The sequence below is a fragment of the Gymnoscopelus microlampas genome (assembly GCF_963454915.1).
Source record: "Gymnoscopelus microlampas genome assembly, chromosome: 21".
Classification (NCBI taxonomy): domain Eukaryota; kingdom Metazoa; phylum Chordata; class Actinopteri; order Myctophiformes; family Myctophidae; genus Gymnoscopelus; species Gymnoscopelus microlampas.
This window is the reverse complement of record NC_139958.1, coordinates 4,830,039-4,849,702: the sequence shown is the minus strand read 5'-3', so window position 1 is coordinate 4,849,702 and position 19,664 is coordinate 4,830,039. Positions and strand designations below refer to the sequence as shown.

General features: G+C 40.0%; 1 protein-coding gene across 2 annotated transcripts in view; it reads left to right on the top strand.

The window, feature by feature from the left end:
- LOC311038115 (uncharacterized protein) overlaps positions 1-19,664 on the top strand; it is a 45,049-nt gene that overhangs the window by 16,186 nt on the left and 9,199 nt on the right. The window contains exons 6-10 of one of the 2 annotated variants that reach the window (XM_084047458.1): positions 13,594-13,773; positions 14,730-14,857; positions 16,206-16,422; positions 18,010-18,132; positions 19,048-19,203. In XM_084047458.1, coding sequence (XP_083903584.1) covers positions 13,594-13,773; positions 14,730-14,857; positions 16,206-16,422; positions 18,010-18,132; positions 19,048-19,203 — 804 coding nt within the window. The remainder of the gene's footprint in view (positions 1-13,593; positions 13,774-14,729; positions 14,858-16,205; positions 16,423-18,009; positions 18,133-19,047; positions 19,204-19,664) is intronic. The other variant, XM_084047459.1, reaches the window with a different exon arrangement.

The following is a 19,664-nucleotide window of genomic DNA, read 5'->3' as shown; positions in this document are numbered from 1 at the left end:
CTTGTAGATCTGCTATTTTCAAACATTTTAGTACTTTTACTTTTGGTACCTTTTGGTACATTGTTTTACCAATACTTTTGTACTTTTACTCAAGTAAATTTTGAATTACAGACTTCTACTTGTAACGGAGTACTTCTATATTGCAGTATTGGTGCTTTTACTTAAGTAAAACATTTGAGTACTTTTTCTACCACTGCACATTTCTACCAGCACTCTCCAGCTCTTTAGTAAACGGAGACTACATGTTTAGGTCGGGATACCAGTTCTATCCAATCGGTAGGGAGGACTCATACAGGACAAACAAGGGCAATTGGAGCTGATGATAACCCCCCCCCAAAAAAAGAGTGCAGACAAATTTGGAAGTGGAACATTATATAATTAAACCTGATAAATCATCTTTGTCGGGTTCTCTCTCCTGATTGGATGGAGAGCCTTGTTACTGAACAAACACTCTAAATTAGATTCCATAGCAATGGTCAGTCGTGTAAAGTAACTAAGTACATGTACTCAAGTACTGTACTTCAGTAAAATTGAGGTCTTTTTTAGTTTTCTGTAGTATTTCCAATTTTCCAGTACTTTTACTTCTACTCCACTACATCTCGGATCCAAATATTGTACTTTTTACTCCACTTCAATTATTTGAAAACTTAAGTTACTGGTTACTTTGTAGATTTTGATTCTTATTACATTACATTACAGTCATTTAGCAGACGCTTTTATCCAAAGCGACTTACAATAAGTGCATTCAACATAGGTAGGGAACGAAACTACTAATCACCAGAAGTCTTAAGTGCATTCTCTTCTAAAACAAGCAACCACGAGTATACCTAGCGCTAAGGTAAAAGCGCAATATATCAGCTACCTACTTACTTTAACAGATGAGACAAAATAGCAAAATCAAATGAGCACGAGCTAAAACAAATAAGTGTATCGACTAAACAAGATCCAATAAAACAGTACAACAATAAAACAAGAGTTCGTACAACTAGTTAACAACAAGTAGGCCAGGCAGAGAGGAAGGGTAGTGTTTCCTGAAGAGGTGGGTTTTCAGCCTGTGGTGAAAGATGGGCAGTGACTCTGCTGTCCTGACATCAGTGGGAAGTTCATTCCACCACTGTGGGGCCAGAACAGAAAAAAGTCGTGACCGTGTCGATCGACCAGAAGGACCCTATTACAAAACATACAGTAACCACTTCAGCCCTACCTACATTTCGTCCCTTTGAAAATAGCCGATCTACAAGCTCACAATGCGTCGCATCGCGACGCATTGTGAGCTTGTAGATCTGCTATTTTCAAAAGATTTTGACACATTTGAAAACTTGAAACGGGACATTCTGTATAATGATTTATTTTACTTTTGGTACTTCAAGTACATTTTGATACCAACACCTTTGCACTTTTACTCAAGTAAATTTATAATTCCGGACTTTTACTTGAGTATTTCTACATTGCGGTATTGGTACTTTAAAGTAAAAAATGTGAGTACTTTATCCACCACTGGCAATGATTACTATCAGAATATAGTGCTTTAACTTTCTACTTACTGTACACCCACTGTAAGCCTGATTTATACTTATACTTAATTATTATAATGACCATCGATACAAGCATGCAGGGAGAGAGAGAGCCCCCCCCCAAAAGGTCTTAACCACATCAACCCTAGCGTCCTCCATATTCTACATTGCCAAAATAGCAGATCTCCAAGTCTAAAACATGTAGCATTGCAACGCATTGTGACCTTGTGAATCCGCCAAAAAAAAGATCTGGTGGTTGATGGAAACAGGAGGGGAACAAGCGTAGATCCCTGGGGGTTGTTTTAAGTGTTAATGTTTGCCCACATTCCGCTCCGTCCACGCTCTGCCATAACAGGTTTGTCTTGGTCATTTGTTACACCACAACTGGTGACCTACTTCAGTCTGTGACTCCAGTGTCACTTGACGTGACTTTCAGCCACCAACCAGGAGCTGAAAATCCCATTAAAGGGATAGTTCACCCAAAAGAATATTTTTTTTTCTTATCGATTAGTCACCCCATGGAGACTTGAATTCATGGATATTTTTTTTTGTTTTTGTCTCATTCCTAAGACAATAATTTGATGACCGGACCGGTAGGCAGCGGTTCCGGTAGGAGACACAAAGGAGACTCTTTGGTACGATGTACTGTATTTCATGTAAAAAACAAAAGGTTGGAATCTCGTCCCATATATCATGCTGCTGGGGCCCCTTAGCTTGTGTTTATTTGATACACTGAATTGGTGCACCGAGTGCTGTGCTACGAGCTTGTAGATCTGATATATATATATATATATATATTACATTTTAAAGTGAAATGTTGTGCTTGTATATCTGCAATTTTTGAATAGCCAAAGAAATCTTTGGCTATTCTTCATGGACACTGAACACTGACCTAACCTTCTACATGTAAACATAGTGAGACCAAAGCTCTGCAGTCACAGTCACACCTACTTTGAGGCAGGTATGAAATTAGATTTTTTAGCAGGTTGGGCACGTTGACATGGCCTTACATGAAGTGACACGGAAAACATACATGTAATGGGGGCCAAAGTATCGAGGCTGTGCTTAAGTCGAGGCTGTGAACTTTTTTGATGATATTTGATCAATAAAATATAGGATAAGATAAACCTTTTGATTGATCCCTGGAGGTGGAGTCAGGTGTCATCATCATAGCAGCAACAGCAGAGCTCTAAAGTTACAGTTCTGGTCAAATATGATAAGACACCATAGATGAGATAAGAGTCTGGCTCTAGTACCTGCAATGGCTCTCTGAATGAGTATACTCCATGTATCAACTATAGGCATTTAACCATTCACTCAACTCACCATAAGATTCAAATCACAATACTATGGTTCACAAATCACAATACCATTTTTCTAAAAAAAAACGAACACAAAATACATTTCCAAACATTTTTTTATTTTTTTATTTTATTTTTTTCTCTTACTCAAATCCAGTATTTTCTTTTTTTATTTTCTCTTTAATTCACAGTATAGTTTTTTTTACTATACTGTGTTTTCTCTTATCCTCTTTTCAATACAGTAGCAAATGACCGAAAACTATTTTTTTTATCAATTATTTTACAAAGATCCTGTATTTTCTCTACTTTTTTGCTTTCTGCTGTTTGCATTGCGGTGCATTTTATCAAATCGATGTAAATTGTAACCAGTTTGAATCGATTTTAATCGATTTACAATAAAGCCTTAAATGCCTAATCAACAATCAATATATGAATTAATCTTGTTTCATCTACAACTATGGTGGTTATTATTATTATAACCTTTTATTTTACCAGTAAAAACATTGAGACACATTTTAGTAAGTAAGGTCATTATTCAAAATCAACGCATATCGCGATACATCTCGTATCGGGGTCTCTGTATCGTGATGCAAATCTATGGTGAGGTTGTAGACGATACCCAGCCCTATTTTACATCATGTGACATCCTAGCATCATGTCCAGCCCTATTTTACATCATGTGACATCCTAGCATCATGTCCAGCCCTATTTTACATCATGTGACATCCTAGCATCATGTCCAGCCCTATTTTACATCATGTGACATCCTAGCATCACGTCCAGCCCTATTTTACATCATGTGACCAGAGGTCGCGTTAGTCCGATAATTGCCGGTTTTGACCGTTTTTTTTATGACAAAGACCGGAAAAAATAAATCTCTCCGGACATCCTGACCGGTTGATAATGACACGGCTGTTCATTAATTATCACTGCAAAATTAGGCACATTTCAAATCCTCTGCTTTGCAAGCTCGCTCTCTCTCTTTCTTTCTCTCTCTCTCTCTCTCTAGCGTGCGTGTGTTTCTGGGAGAGAGAGAGAGAGACGTACTAGACGTAGACAGAAAAGAGTTTGTCACACGCTGTTAGGTTACACCTATTTCCTGTTAATAATAACCAGTGTAAATGTGCTGCATTGGGCGGTAAATGGGAGACACTTTATTGTGAAGGTACAACAGGAAGAAGAAGAGAGCTAGTTGTTGCTGCTGCTGCGTAGCCAGCGGTGTCGGCAATCGGCGGTCCGGTTACAAGTTACATTATATAAAGTTGTGTATTTAACAGCCAGTCACACACAAGTTGTATCAAGTTAGAATATGTCACAGATACTAGGCTAATACAAGGGCACTTGTGAGTAAAGTTGGCAAGTTGCCCTACAGTAGTACAGTTTAACAACAGTGCAGGTTGAAGATGAAATCTAACATAGATGCGTAAAGTAAATACTCTTCACAACAGCTATAGGCTACTGCAACTATGGCATCGAGGTGAAACATGACGTTAATCATAATCGTGGACCTATTTTTAACTCTATGAGGTGGACACGTTAAAACGTTACCACTTTGAACTGAATCGCTCTATGAGGAGACGACAAGATTCTCACAACTCATCAACTTTCCCACGGCTGCAACTAGACGCACGGACCGCATCCACTGTCTAATTATACAGTATAACCTCCTGTGAGTGAGTAGTGGTCTATATTTATTAACAGGTCAGCTGAGCCACGTTATCATCTGAAATGCCCAATTTTGTGCAGTGCCCTTTGATTAGGAAATGCATACAAATGCAATTGATTATTGAGAAACCATTACGCACGCAGCATGCGCAAATGGTAATGTAGGTAATTAATGTATTTGTGTAAGATGACCCTGCTATATAAAATGTGTATATTATGATGGTTCATGTTCAAATAGCTCAATCCAAAATATAATGCTGTAGGCCGAATTGTGATGCTGTATTTACGCACCTGCTTGTCATTAATGCATACAAATAATTATGACCGTTATTTTTGTCAGATGTCCGGTAAATTTGAATCCTTCCGGACATTAGGACCGGCAGATTAAAATCCTAGCGCGACCCCTGCATGTGACATCCTAGCATCACGTCCAGCCCTAGCTCCGACGGAACCTCTCCCTCCGCTGTATAGCTCCGAGATGAGGTCCCTCGTTAGTTACTGCCGTCTGTTTTCGAAATGGTCGCACGTCGTCCACTTTACATGTTTCTTACCCCTTTCTGCACATCGTATCCAAAAAGTAAAGCATTTCCGCCACTCTCTCAGATGTTTGAAGTTTTAACGCGCTATAAAAGCCATCCAACGGGTTGAAGAAAGTATTTAATTTGCCTCGGTTTTCATCCGGTTACATGGTTTTTAAGACATTGCGCAAGAGTTGCGCCCGTAGAGATAACATTACTTTTTACCCTACTGGTCAAATGTTGAATTGCATCTTCTAATGCAAAATATTATGGAACCGGATGAAAACCGAGGCAAATTAAATACTTTCTTCAACCCGTTGGATAGCTTTTATGGCGCGTTAAAACTTCAAACATCTGAGAGAGTGGCGGAAATGCTTTACTTTTTGGATACGATGTGCAGAAAGGGGTAAGAAACATGTAAAGTGGACGACGTGCGACCATTTCGAAAACAGACGGCAGTAACTAACGAGGGACCTCATCTCGGAGCTATACAACGTACAGCGGAGGGAGAGGTTCCGTAGGGGCTAGTCCAGCCCTATTTTACATCATGTGACATCCTAGCATCATGTCCAGCCCTATTTTACATCATGTGACATCCTAGCATCATGTCCAGCCCTATTTTACATCATGTGACATCCTAGCATCATGTCCAGCCCTATTTTACATCATGTGACATCCTAGCATCATGTCCAGCCCTATTTTACATCATGTGACATCCTAGCATCATGTCCAGCCCTATTTTACATCATGTGACATCCTGGCATCATGTCCAGCCCTATATTACATCATGTGACATCCTAGCATCATGTCCATAGGGTGCACTGCCTCACGCTAAGGAAACCTCTGGGCCAACGCACTTCTTACTTTATATCAACAACGCATATATGAATGAATATATGGACCCTTTACAGGTCTATTTAGTTCCATTTTTATACTAGTTAACACTGAGGATTCTGCAGTGCAGATTGGGGTCCCAGTAGAGATGAAAATAATCAAATAATAATAATAATAATTCATATCAACTAGGGGTCTTTGAATGAACAAACCTTGAGAATCACTGCTTTAAAACCTTGTGTCCCAACAATGTGTTGTTGTTCCTGTGCTTTAGAGATGAGAGACACAATAACTGCATGAACACACAGGAGAGGAGGAGGAGGAGGAGGGAGAGAGAGAGATGGGAGGAGGAGGGGTAGGAGGAGGAGAGAGAGAGAGAGAGAGAGAGAGAGAGAGAGAGATTGGGGGAGGAGGAGAGAGAGAGAGAGATGGATGCAGAAGGGGGTGTTGTAGGACACTCCTATATGTCCTTGACTGCTCCTGTGCGTGCGTGTGTGCGTGTGCGTGTGCGTGTGTGTGTGTGTGTGTGTGTGTGTGTGTGTGTGTGTGTGTGTGTGTGTGTCGGAGTGTGTGTGCGCGTGTGTGTGTGTGTACGTGTGTGTACGTTCGTGTGTGTGCACGTGATGCTCACACACACACACACACTGGGAGAGCGCCCAAGAAGTCTGTGTGTGTACCTTTTTTTTTTTTTTGGCTTGTGAGAGCTGTTTGTACCATATGATGCATTACCCTCCCCTCCCCCCCCGCCCCCCGCCCCCCTCCTTCCTATCAGTATATGGAGGAGGGTGTTGAGATGAGGGTTCAGTTCACACACACCGACCCGTTAGCCAGAGTGAGGAAGGATAACATGGCTCTATAGCAGCAGGCTAGCAGGGCTATCTGTGCTAGAGAGTGAGACCCACAGTCTGCCTGGTAAACATAAACAAGCAGTTTGAGGAAGGGATGAGGTTCGGTAGGATGGAGGGAGGGTTCGTTACGATGGAGGGGGGGTTGGGTATGATGGAGGGGGGGTTCGGGCTGCTTGAGAGCTTTTTGGCAGACAGTGAGCATGAGGTAAGGAACCAGCCGACCCGAGGCTTTGTATCTGTGTAATACTGTAAACGTCTCTTCTTTTGCTGCTTGATTTATACTTTGTCGTGCGATGGTGTCGAGCCCTAAAAAAAATAGCAGATCTACAAGCTCGCAACGCGTCGCGGATGCGACGCGTTGCGAGTTTGTAGATCGGCTATTTTTGGTGCGCCACATCTCTTCACATGACTAAGTATAAATCAGGGAGAAGGAGTCTAGGCTATATACGTAGGCTTGACAAAATGACCTGTTTGACATGATTATGAGCAGAACAGTCTCAGAATTTTCACTGATAGGTTGTAAAATAAGGTTTAGTTCTTTGGCTTGCTGTTTACTTACTAAACCTGGATGATTGTTGTCTTTTACTTATGTAGAAATAGTTTTACTACTTGAAGCATTTTTTTTGCGTGTTGCTCTCTGAATTGTCTTAGGACCGGGCACGCATCTGTGTCATTTATTAGATTTCTTTGGGATATTCAAAAATAGCTTTTGTAGATCTGCATTTTTTTTAAACATTTTGAACATTTTTGCAAATCTTTGAATATATATATATATATATTTTTTAAGCGAACATTTGTTACTAAAATCTTTGCTTCTGGGGGTCCCTGGAACAAAATATTTTCAGATGGGGGTCCGTGGCCAAAAACATAATTAATTTTGGGGGTCCTTGACATGAAAAAGTTTGAGCACCACTGATATAGCAGTTTTTTAAAAAAACTGTTAGGATTTAGAAGACATTAATAGAATCCCCAGAAGCAATACGATTTGAGTTACAAATGTTTGCTTTAAAATATATATATATATTCAAAGATTTGCACACACTTTTTCAAAAATAGCAAATCTAAAAGCTCATAGCGTGGCACTATGAGCTTGTATTTCTGCATTTTTTTTTAATTGCCAAAGAAATCTAAAAACGTCACAGATGCTTTCCCCCGTTCTTAACTCACTGAGTGCCATTAACGTGTTTCACGTGTTTTTAGCGCTATGGCTCAACGTGCCATTAACGTGTTTCACGTGTTTTTGAAAAATTAGCATAAGTAAACAAATTTTTTTTTTTTTTTTTTTTTTTTTGAAAAACATGTTCAGAACCCAAGATATCATCATCTGAAGGTGTGCAGCTCCATCCACTCCTTGTTTAACTTAGAACTGAAAAAGGCTGTATCTCGCTTCCTAAGCACTTTTTGTTTTCTGTGAAAAAAACTCTGGCACTGGGACAACATAATTTTTAAATATTTTTTGTTTATTCGTTTCTGTTCTTTTACATACTCATAGGTAGTAAAATTGAGTGCCAGAATTGCCAAACGTTTAAATAAAATAAAAAATTCTGGCACTCAATGAGTTAATGGATTAATCGTAATCTAGTCACAGTACACAGTACAGTCACCAATGCTTTTGGGCTATTTTTGTCATCACCCATTGTCAGTGTTGATTTTGACAGCAAATTTTGATTTAGTTTTAGTCATAGTCTTTTGAATCAAATTCCATTTAGTTTTAGTCATATTTTAGTCATCTGAAATGTCTTAGTTTTTGTCTGGTTTTAGTCGACTAAATATCATAAGATTATAGTCGACTAAATCTACAGTTGATTTAGTCGACTATAATGTATGTTGGCGGTGCCTTGATGGCGTCGTAATGGCTGATTTTACACTTGGTTGCATGCTGAAAATAGCCGATCTACAAGCTCACAACGCGTCGCAGACGCGTTGTGAGCTTGTAGATCTGCTATTTTCAGAACACAACACCCGAGCACAACCAAACATAAAATAACTTGTCTTTTAGTTCTACTGGATCTCTTCTCCACTAGATCCCTCAAGAACATTTTACTCTAGTTTTTATTTGTTGACGAAATGGTCAACATATTTAGCCTTAGTTGTAGTCATCATAGCTTAGTTTTCATTTAGTTATTATTTAGTTTTGGTCAGTGAAAAAAGGTTGTCGACCAACATTTTTCGTCATAGTGTTAGTGGACTAAATCAACACTGCACATTGCACAGTCACACACACTGTGTGAGATTTGTCCTCTGCATTTCTCTCATCCCAGCTATTAGGAGCAGGAGGTGCTATTAATACTGCACCCAGGTTCTCATCCTAACTATTAGGAGCAGGAGGTGCTATTAACCCATTAAGACCTGGAACGCATCTGTGTCACTTTAGATTTCTTTGGGCTATTCAAAAATACAGATCTACAAGCTCAAAAAACTGTTAGAATTTAGAAAACATTTTTAAGAATGGCCTCAGGTCTTAATGGGTTAATACTGCACCCATAGGAGCAGTTAGGGGTTAAGGGTCCGGCTCAGGGACACACAGACACTTTTATGATGTATTGACCCTCTCTCGTTCCCAGATGGTCTCTCTACCTTTTATACTTATTATATTTATTTCTACGGGGGGTATTTGTGAGTTATGCAGTGATAAAGTGTATGAATATCTATGCACTTAAACCCAGTCAATCCGTATAGATCCTTATAGATCTTTAACTCTTGAGAGAGTAAAATGAAACCAAATGGACCCTTATAGATCTTTAACTCTTGAGAGAGTTAAAGATCTGAGATTTGTCCTCTGCATTTCATTTTACTCTCTCAAGAGTTACAGTATTCTTAAACATCCGCATTACTTAATTTACAAAAAGTCACACAATTAGAGCATGTAGAAGAATTGTTATTTTGATCAACGTTTGCCTGTTATCTCTCCTATGGAACCGACATCAATACAGCATGGATGGAATTGTGGACAAAACCTTATCCAACGACAACAAAATATTTGTATAAGTTTTGGGTCTGAGAGTCTAAATCTCATCATAACGGTGGTTCCGTGGCTCAAATGCAGAATAAATAATGGACCTTGATATGAAAAGGGTTGAAAAACCACTGATTTAATCCATGTGACTCGTGTGTTTGATGTAGCGTAGGCCATGTCACTAAACGAAACGTGCAAATCTGTAGGATTTCAGCTGAAACGTGTGTCTCTATTGACATGTTTTTTTGCATAATAGGTTATAAAGTGTTTTTTTCCCCCACGTTGCAGCTGCAGACATCAGACAGTAAATCCAGGTCAGGCAGACAGCAGATAGACTCCACAGACAGTACATCGTTGCTGTTGTATTTACAAAACGGTTATACAATCTGTGATTCAATGGATCTAAGTAGTTCATATTTAGTCATACGCTCTTGTTAATACTTTTCATTGGTTAAAGGTAGGGTAAGTGATATATTTTGGTTAAAACAAAAAGTATTTTGTTAAAAGGTTAAAGCACTATATTCTGATAGTAATCATTGCTATAGAGTGTTTGTTCAGTAACAGGAGTCTCCCCGTCTCTCCAGCTCTTTAATAAACAGAAAATACATTTTCCGGTAGGTGTGAAAATCTCAGCCAATCAGGAGAAAGTACCCATTTTTAAGCTTCATTTTTATAGTGTTCCAGTTCCAATTTTGTCTGCTCATTTCTTAGTGTCATCACTTACAATTTCACTTGTTTAATCTATATCATGATTGAGTTCTCTGTCCTGATTGGATAAAATTGGAAATGAAACTGAAACTGAAACGAAAATGCATTTTCTGTTTTATAAAGAGCTGGAGAGACAAGGAGACTCCTAATACTGAACAAACACTCTATAGCAATGAGTACTATCAGAATATAGAGATATTTAACACTTATTTTAACCAAAGAAAATCACTTACCCTACCTTTTAAATATTCATAAAACACACGGACGGACTTTACTACTTTTAAGCCTGGCGTCACTATTTTTGCGCATTTCATTATAGGTGAAAATAGCTGATCTGCAATCTCACATCGTGGCTCTTTGTGAGCTTATAGATCAGCTATTTTAGCTACTTTTAAAGTAAAAATAAGGTCTTTCATTTATGAGGAAAACATATATATAAACATAAAACATAAACAGATGGAGATAACAAGGTTTCTTTCACAGTGCTTGAATACTGGCATTAAAAGGTGTTATTTGTACCTCTACATGTATAGTTACTGTCCCAAACAGGAGGAGAGCCTGTTGTTCATAATGATGACATGCATGTGCTGCTCATATTTTATACTGCTCTCTGCAGTGTGAAAAGCATCATCTTAGGAAATATCCATAATATCCATGAGGAGGATAAATAAAGCCCCGTGTGATGCAGCGTCTCCTTTTCAAGGGGGCAGTGTTGATTTTGACAGCAAATTTTGATTCAGTTTTAGTCATAGTCTTTTGAATAAAATTCAATTTAGTTTCAGTCATATTTTAGTCATCTGAAATGTTTTACTGTTAGTCTAGTTTTAGTCGACTAAATATATTGTGTCGGTGCCTTGATGGCGTCACAATGACTGATGTTAGACTTGGTTGCATGCTGAAAATAGCCGATCTACAAGCTCACAACGCGTCGCAGCGCGACACGTTGTGAGCTTGTAGATCTGCTATTTTCAGAGCGCAACACCTGAGCGCAACCAAACATAAAATGACTTGTCTTTTAGTTCTACTGGATCTCTTCTCCACTAGATCCCTCACTAACATTTTAGTCTAGTTTTTATTTGTTGATGAAATTGTCAACATATTTAGTCTTAGTTTCAGTCACTATAGGGCATCGCAGTTCCCGCCCACTTCCTGGTGCCACTGCAAAATACTCAATGCATTTTTCCCATTGACTTTTCCAAAAATATTTATATCAATTAATTTAAGCCTAGAATCAAGCCATCCAGGATCCTGGTGAATCATGACCATAAAACGTTTGATTATGTGGAAAAAAAAATGAAAACGGCAAAACAAAGGGTATTTATTAAATATAGTATATCATATCATTAAATATAAAATTTTAAAAAATCACAGAAAAAAAACGTTTTATGGTCATGATTCACCAGGATCCTGGATGGCTTGATTCTAGGCTTAAATTAATTGATATAAATATTTTTGGAAAAGTCAATGGGAAAAATGCATTGAGTATTTTGCAGTGGCACCAGGAAGTGGCCGCAACTGCGATGCCCTATAGCTTAGCTTTGATTTTTGTCATAGTTTTAGTCGACGAAATCAACACTGCAAGGGGGTCCTCATGATATGGGGGATGGGGGCCATCATATGTGTCTCTTCCCGCAGTACATATAGCATGAAGGCCAAACCGTTGATATATATATCGGTAGAGCTGTCATAGCAGGCTCTGGAGTCACAGAACACGATAGGATACCAATTCAATCTTAGAACCGTATAAACGTGTATATCAGTAAAGTCAGTCTAGGAGGGTATATTCATATTTAAACTGTAATAAATCTGTGACACCTCCATATGAGAACCTATCAGAAATTGTAACTTTCCAAAGCATTACATTTTTATCAAATGGGGGTCCCGTCCGTGGCCACGTGCTTCAGAATTACACCGCACTATCCCCTAACGCCGCGCCCCTTGAACCCAAACACGCCCCCACGGCCGCCTTGAGTGACAGAGATGCGTCCAAACACGCCCCCACATAGGCTCTTAGAGAACTTAAAATAGATAGGCTTCTAGACGCCTTCCCCTATTTGTAGAATCACTTCTACAAATCAAAAAAGAATAAAAACATGCCATTTATTTTATTTATTATATTTTGATTTGTAGAAGTGATTCTACAAATAGGGGAAGTTCTCTATAAGCCTATCTATTTTTAGTTCTCTTTAAGCGTAGCTATTTAAAAATAATAATAAAAAAAAAAACTTAACAATAGCTGCAATATAGCAGAAAGATGAGGCACCTTAGCATGTTAATTAATTACAAAGATGGGGCGTTATATAGGCTACTCAATACTACATTATATTATTAAGTTGAGTGACATATAGACTTACTTATTATTATCCTACAATTTAGTGAGACCTAACTTCCATTCATAGGAAAATCATCCAGAAGAGAAAGGGAGGAAATAATAACTGTGAAAGGCTGCAGCAAACAGAAGAGCTAAAGAACGTTGTTTATGTAATATGAATATAAATATAATAATTACGTTGTGTCATCGCCTTGATATACAACTGCGTTAGCCTATGTTCTCATAGCAAACAGTCAGGACGGCCGTGGGGGGGCGTGTTTGGGTTCAAGGGGCGCGGCCTTAGGGTCTAGTGCGGCAAAATAGAGCACCAAAGTCTGATGTAATTTACACATCCTACCTGGTTCGCGGTTTTCCACCCCCGTTCTGAATCCCCATAGACGTCTTTAATATCGCGTCAAATATGAACTATGTTTAATAAACAAATAACCCCAGCGGTTTGACTCTTATGGATATGAAGCATCAACTGACGGTGAGAAAACGATAATGTTACTTACGCCGAATTAGTTACATATTTTTGCCAGAAACAGACTTTATCAAATATAAGTGACTGACTATCATAAACGATACAGAACCTCCTCCCTGACAATATCGCAGAGACAGTTTGTTTATTTTTGGACCACAATTCTTATATGAGACGATTCTAAGATGAACCAATGTTATTCTCCATAGAGAAATTACTTTACGAACCAGGGGATGAACGAGTGACGTCAGGACTTCTGTACTCTATTCTGAAGCACGCGTCCGTGGCCTATAATCTCTCATAAACAAACTGGGGGGGGGGGGGTCCTTCAAATCGACGCGGCTTGAGAATCACATTGATATAATGACATCTGTCTCCCTGTAGCCCAGGCCCTAGTAGCTGGATGATGTAGAGAAAGAATCAACACTGATAGTAATGACATCTCTCTCCATTGTAGCCCAGGCCCTAGAGCGGATGATGAGTCCCACGTCGGGCCCCAGCCCCAACCCCAACATCCCGTCAGAATACTGCAGCACCATACCCCCCCTGCAGCAGGCCCGTGCCGCTGGCACCCTAAACTCTCCACCGCCCACCGTCATGGTGCCCGTGTCTGTTCTCAAACAGCCGAGCAGCGACAGTACGAACACCCACTTATAATATATATATATATACCTCTCACCACCACTAGGGCTGGGCCATGTGAACTTGTGGAATCCAATATTAATCGATTCTGATTATAAATGGCGGATCTAGAAGCCCACAGCAGTTCGCTTTCGCGGCGCGTTGTGAGCTTGTAGATTTGGCAATTTTTCCTATTTATTGTATGCTACCGTTGTATAATGCCAATTGATTTAGTTTGATTATAATAAAAAAATCTATTCGACTTTTTTCGTGTTATATATATGTTATTTTAACCTATTAAGACCTGAAGAATCATCTGTGTCACATTTTGATTTGAGCTAAAAAAGCATTATTTTACACTTTGGCTATTCAAAAATAGCAGATCTACAAGCTCATAGCGCGGCACCGAGTGCCGCGCTACGAGCTTGCAGATCTGCTATTTTTGAAAAATTGTGAAAATGTGTGGAAATCTTTCAATATGTATTATTTTAAAGCGAACATTTTTAACTCAAATCTTTGCTTCTGGCGGGGTCCCTGGAACAACATATTTTTAGATGGGGGGTCGGCGGCCAAATACATATAATTTTTGGGGGTCCTTGACATGAAAAAGTTTGAGAACCACTGATTATAGAAACATACGTTTTTCAGAAAACTGTTATGATTTAGAAGACGTTAGTAAGACTCGGCCTCAGGTCTTAATGGGTTAAAAAAACCTGCCTCTCGATTACCGTAGTCGATGAACCTACATAAGCAAGATTAAGTCGAACCAGTGTTGGTTCTAAAGGTCGGTTTCGATTAATTCATAGATTTCCTGGTTAATTGCCCAGTCCTACTCTCATAACAAACACACGTAGTTCCAGTTGAATCAGAACTGTGTCAGATTTCAGTTAGTGCAGATGTTTTGTTTTGAAGGTGTTACATGAGGATGTGTGTGAGTGTTGAGGTCTGCTTGTGTTTTGTCTCTGTCTCCAGGTTGTCCTCGGGAACAGAAGAGGGTGTGGTTCGCTGACGGCATCCTGCCCAACGGAGAGGTGGCCGACACCACCAAGCTGACCCTGAACACCAGCCGCCGGAGCCCCCAGGACGCAGACCCCCACACCGTAAGTTATGAATGATCACCACGTGTTATGAGCCCCCAGGACGCAGATAAGTTATGATCACACCATGAGTTATGATCACCCAGGACGCAGACCCCCACACTGTAAGATTCAACCACCCTCAACATGGCGTCCCCTGTTTTGGGCATGACTTCCAACCATTGAGAAAATACCTTGGTATAGTTCAGAGAGTCAGGACATCTCGGGGTTGCCATGGTTTCCGAGGAAATGTTTTGAGACCACTAGGGATGCAAATTATCGATTCATTCATTAATTGATAGTTGATAACCTTATCGATCGAGCGTTTTTTAGGACCACAAGGGAAATTTTTGGCCGAAACCGAAAATGAGTGCAGAAACGTAATTGCCTTGATGTATGTAACATTAATGAGCATCAACGAGCATCAGCTGGACACACACACACACACACACACACACACACACACACACACACACACACACACACACACACCTCCCCTCTGCAGGGCTCTATGGAGTCTCATTTCTTTCCAAAAGTCCTTGAATATGATGGAATATGATTAAGGATTACTGTGATTATGGTAAACTCACATTTCATATCACACACACACCATACCTGTAACTGTCACTAGCCAAAAAAAGAAGAAAAGAAAAGTTTAATCGAGTAAATTCTTAACAGCAGTTAATCGATTATAGATTAACTGTTAACATCCTAGAGACCACCCATCAGAAATTGGGGACCCCCTGGAACCCCCTCAAGGACCTGTAGGGGTCCCTGAACACCAAACCTGTGGCCTGTACAGTGCTGTCTTATATATGTCTTTTTCTAAATCCACAAGTATGATAATCTAGTGTTTGTTGTTTGAATATATTTTTTGGCATTCATCCACCCAGACACACACCACCTCATTAACCCATTGAGACCTGAAGCCGATTCTACATGTCTCCTAAATCTCAACAGTATTCTGAAAAACGTATGTTTCTATATCAGTGGTGCTCAAACTTTTTCATGTCAAGGACCCCCAAAATTATATGCATTTGGTCGCGGACCCCCATCAAAATATGTTGTTCCAGGGACCCCCAGAAGCAACGATTTGAGTTAAAAATGTTCGCTTTAAAAAAATATATATTCAGAAGATTTGCACACATTTTCACGATTTTTCAAAAATAGCAGATCTACAAGCTCGTAGCGCGGCACTCGGTGCCGCGCTACGAGCTTGTATATCTGCTATTTTTGAATAGCCAAAGTGTAAAATAATGCTTTTTAGCTCATATCTAAAAATGACACAGTTCCAGGTCTTAAAGGGTTAAGTATTACATCATTCATTATCAGTGTCTTGGCTCTCGGTACTAACTGACCTTTGTCCTTCCAGTCTGGCTCAGAGGGCGGGGCTGAAGACGGCCTATCCTCCATGCCCGAGGCCTGTGGAGCGGCGGAGATGGTGCGCCCCCTGGTGGCCGGACCCTGGGACTTCGCTCTGCTGTGTGGCGTGGGACCCTCGGTGAGGAAGACCCCCAGCCTGCTGCCCGACAACGAGGGGGAGGAGCTTCCCCCGTTGCTCATCACCACGGGAGAGGAGGGTCCGGGAGGTACAGTACGGTTACATGTTGTTTGTTTTCCTCTAATAGCAGATCTGTAAGCTCTACTTTTAGATCTGCTTTTTTGTTTTGGCACTAGGCATGTAACGATTTATCGTAAATCGATTTAACCCATTAAGACCTGGAACTGTGTCATTTTTAGATTTGAGCTAAAAAGCATTATTTTACACTTTGGGCTATTCAAAAATAGCAGATCTACAAGCTCATAGCGCGGCACCGAGTGCCGCCCTATGAGCTTGTAGATCTGCTATTTTTGAAATATTGTGAAAATGTGTGCAAATCTTTGAATATATATATATTTTTAAAGCGAACATTTTTAACTCAAATCTTTTCTTCTGGGGGGGTCTCTGGAATAAAACATTTTGATGGGGGTCCGCGGCCAAATACATATAGTTTTGGGGGTCCTTGACATGAAAAAGATTGAGCACCACTGATATAGAAACATTACGTTTTTCAGAAAACTGTTGGGATTTAGGAGACATGTAGAATCGGCTTCAGGTCTCAATGGGTTAAATCGATTCAAACGGTTGACGTTTTAAATTGATTTAATAAAAAATGAATCGCAATGTGAAAAATATCCAGAAGAAACATTTGGACAGGTGGAAAACTTGAGTTAAAATTGCAGAGTGACGCATTACTTTACCTGGCTTACATATTCTGATAGTTGTACTTGAATGTTGACATGAAATAATAATCCCGTTTAGTGTTTCATTAGCGCGAGTGTGAAACAATCCAAATACAGCGTGGAGCAATGCCGCTGGTTAAACACAGACACATTGAAAGGCTAGGATCATGATACCAAGGATTGGACCGTGATGTCACTGTTCATGCAACCCGGAAGTAGCACGGACGTACGCCATTATGTTCAAAGCTGGTTATAAAGATACCAAGGATTCGTCAGTGATGTCACTGATATGTGAAAAGTCATGTGCAAAAGAAAATACAGGATCTTTGTTAGAGAATTGATAGAGAGTTTTCAGTCATTTGCTACTGTATTGAAGAGAGGATAAGAAAAAACACAGTATTGTAAAATACTAAAATAGTAAAAGAGAAGAACATACTGGAAATGTGTAAGAGAAATAGTAAAAGAAAAAATGTTTCTGTCATTTGTCTGGAAAATGATTCGAGTTAAAAAAAAAAGTGAAAACATGTATTGTGAACCTAATATCGAGTTTCGAATCGTATCGTGAGTTTAGTGAATCGTTCCATACACACCACACACGCTTTACTGTGATGCAATAACAGTGTGCTACATCCAGTGGTTCTTAAACGTTTTCATGCCAAGGACCCCCATATTGATATGTATTGTGTCTGTGGACATCCATCAGAAATTATGCCGGGGACCGCTATAAGCGAAGATTTATATAACATTTTTCAAGATGTAACCAAAACTGTCAATAGTGTGTGTTAAGTATGGTAAAAACGAGTGAGCATGTGTGTTTACATAAAGTAGATGGACAATTTTCTGTTTTTATTCATAGTCTGTTTATTCATTTTTTTTACTGTGGTTAAATGGCACATTGAAAATGTTATGGTCATCATTACTAGAGAGCGTTCTGTTGTGTGTTTCTCTTGCAGACGTATTGGTCGAGGAGGGGCCCGCCCCCTGCCAGATCCTCCTGCTATTGGAGGAGGGAGGGCCGCGCCCTTTGACCTTCGTCGTCAACGCTAACCTGCTGGTCCACGTCAAACTGGTCACATGTGAGTGACACATCAAGTCACAAGTGACTCATCAATATTAAGCCTGAATTATACTTACATTGTTTGAAAGTCAATTCAACCCCGATTTCAGCCTGATAATTGTATCCTCATTTAAGCCTAATTTATGCTCCGTCTCAACGGCGGCGGCGTTGCCCGAAAATAGCTTTGTCTACTGTAGCTCTCAACCTGAGCTGTAACACGTCGGCTATTTTTTGCCCTGCGTTGCCGCCTTGTAGCGAAATATGAATCAGGCTTTTATACTTCGTTGTGCGACTGTGTCTCTCGCCAATAACAGCCGATCTACATGACACAGTCATGCTACATTAGCATAGAATAAATGAATGAAGCTTCACGCTCTGTTCACACTGGCAGACACAAAGCTACAAAGCAGAGCAGCATCATCTGTGGCTAGTCAGTCGCCAGTTGCTGTTTAATTGTTAAGTCGGCAAGCAAGAGAAATATAAAGGAAAATAAAGCCTGGGGTTAAAAAGAACTGGAACTAGCGGACAGAAATAATGATTTCCCCCTTTACAAGCAGGAGTTGTGTGGAGAGCAACACTTAGTCGTTTTGTAGCTTTGTAGCTGCAGTTGAAGCTATCTCTCCACTTGGATTTGTGTAGCTTTGTACAGTATCTGTTGTCGCTTTTGAAGCAGCTACAAATGTCGGATGTAACTTTGTATCTTCATGTCGGAGGCTTCCATTGAAAACTAATGGTAGCCTGTAGCTTTGTGTGTGTTGTCCCCTCTCCTCTCATACTGTAGTTTATCTCATGGTGTCTCCTCTCCTCTCATACTGTAGTTTATCTCATGGTGTCTCCTCTCCTCTCATACTGTAGTTTATCTCATGGTGTCTCCTCTCCTCTCCTGTCATACTGTAGTTTAATTCATGGTGCGTCTCCTCTCCTCTCCTGTCAGACTGTAGCAGGAGGTGCTGGTGTCTGGTCTCCTGTGGGCTGCAGGCTCTGGGCCAGAAGGAGCTGGTGTTTTTGTTGGAGTGTCTACCGGAGGAGAAGACGCTCCCTAAAGACCTCTTCACACTGTATCTCAGCATCTACCAGGACGCCCAGAAAGGTGCTGAATCATGTTTACACACAAACTCATTTACTACTGTTTGTCTTCTGCACTAATCTCTCAAGAAAGGTTCTGCTAACAGAAGAATCTGTCAGCACCGCTGCCTGAAACATGTAGCGTTGTTGTTAGTAGGAATAAACACAGAAGCAACCGGGAGGAAGTGGACTAAAAAAAGGGGAGGAGCAAAAACCCAAATTCCTGTTTAAGGAAGGAGGTCGTGACCCCAGAGGCAAAAGATTCGTTTTTACTGAAGGGGTTTCCCAGATTTCTTACTCACTGACATTAGTGTTTTTAGTTAAAGGTAGGCTTACAGATAACGGACAACTTCTGATATTTACATACTAGTCCATATCTAAACAATATCAGTTTATTTTCATAAAATGATATGAAAATAAACCATTGAACCATTTGAAGCCTATATACTTCTATGTCTATGAATTGAATACCAAGGCCCTCATTGG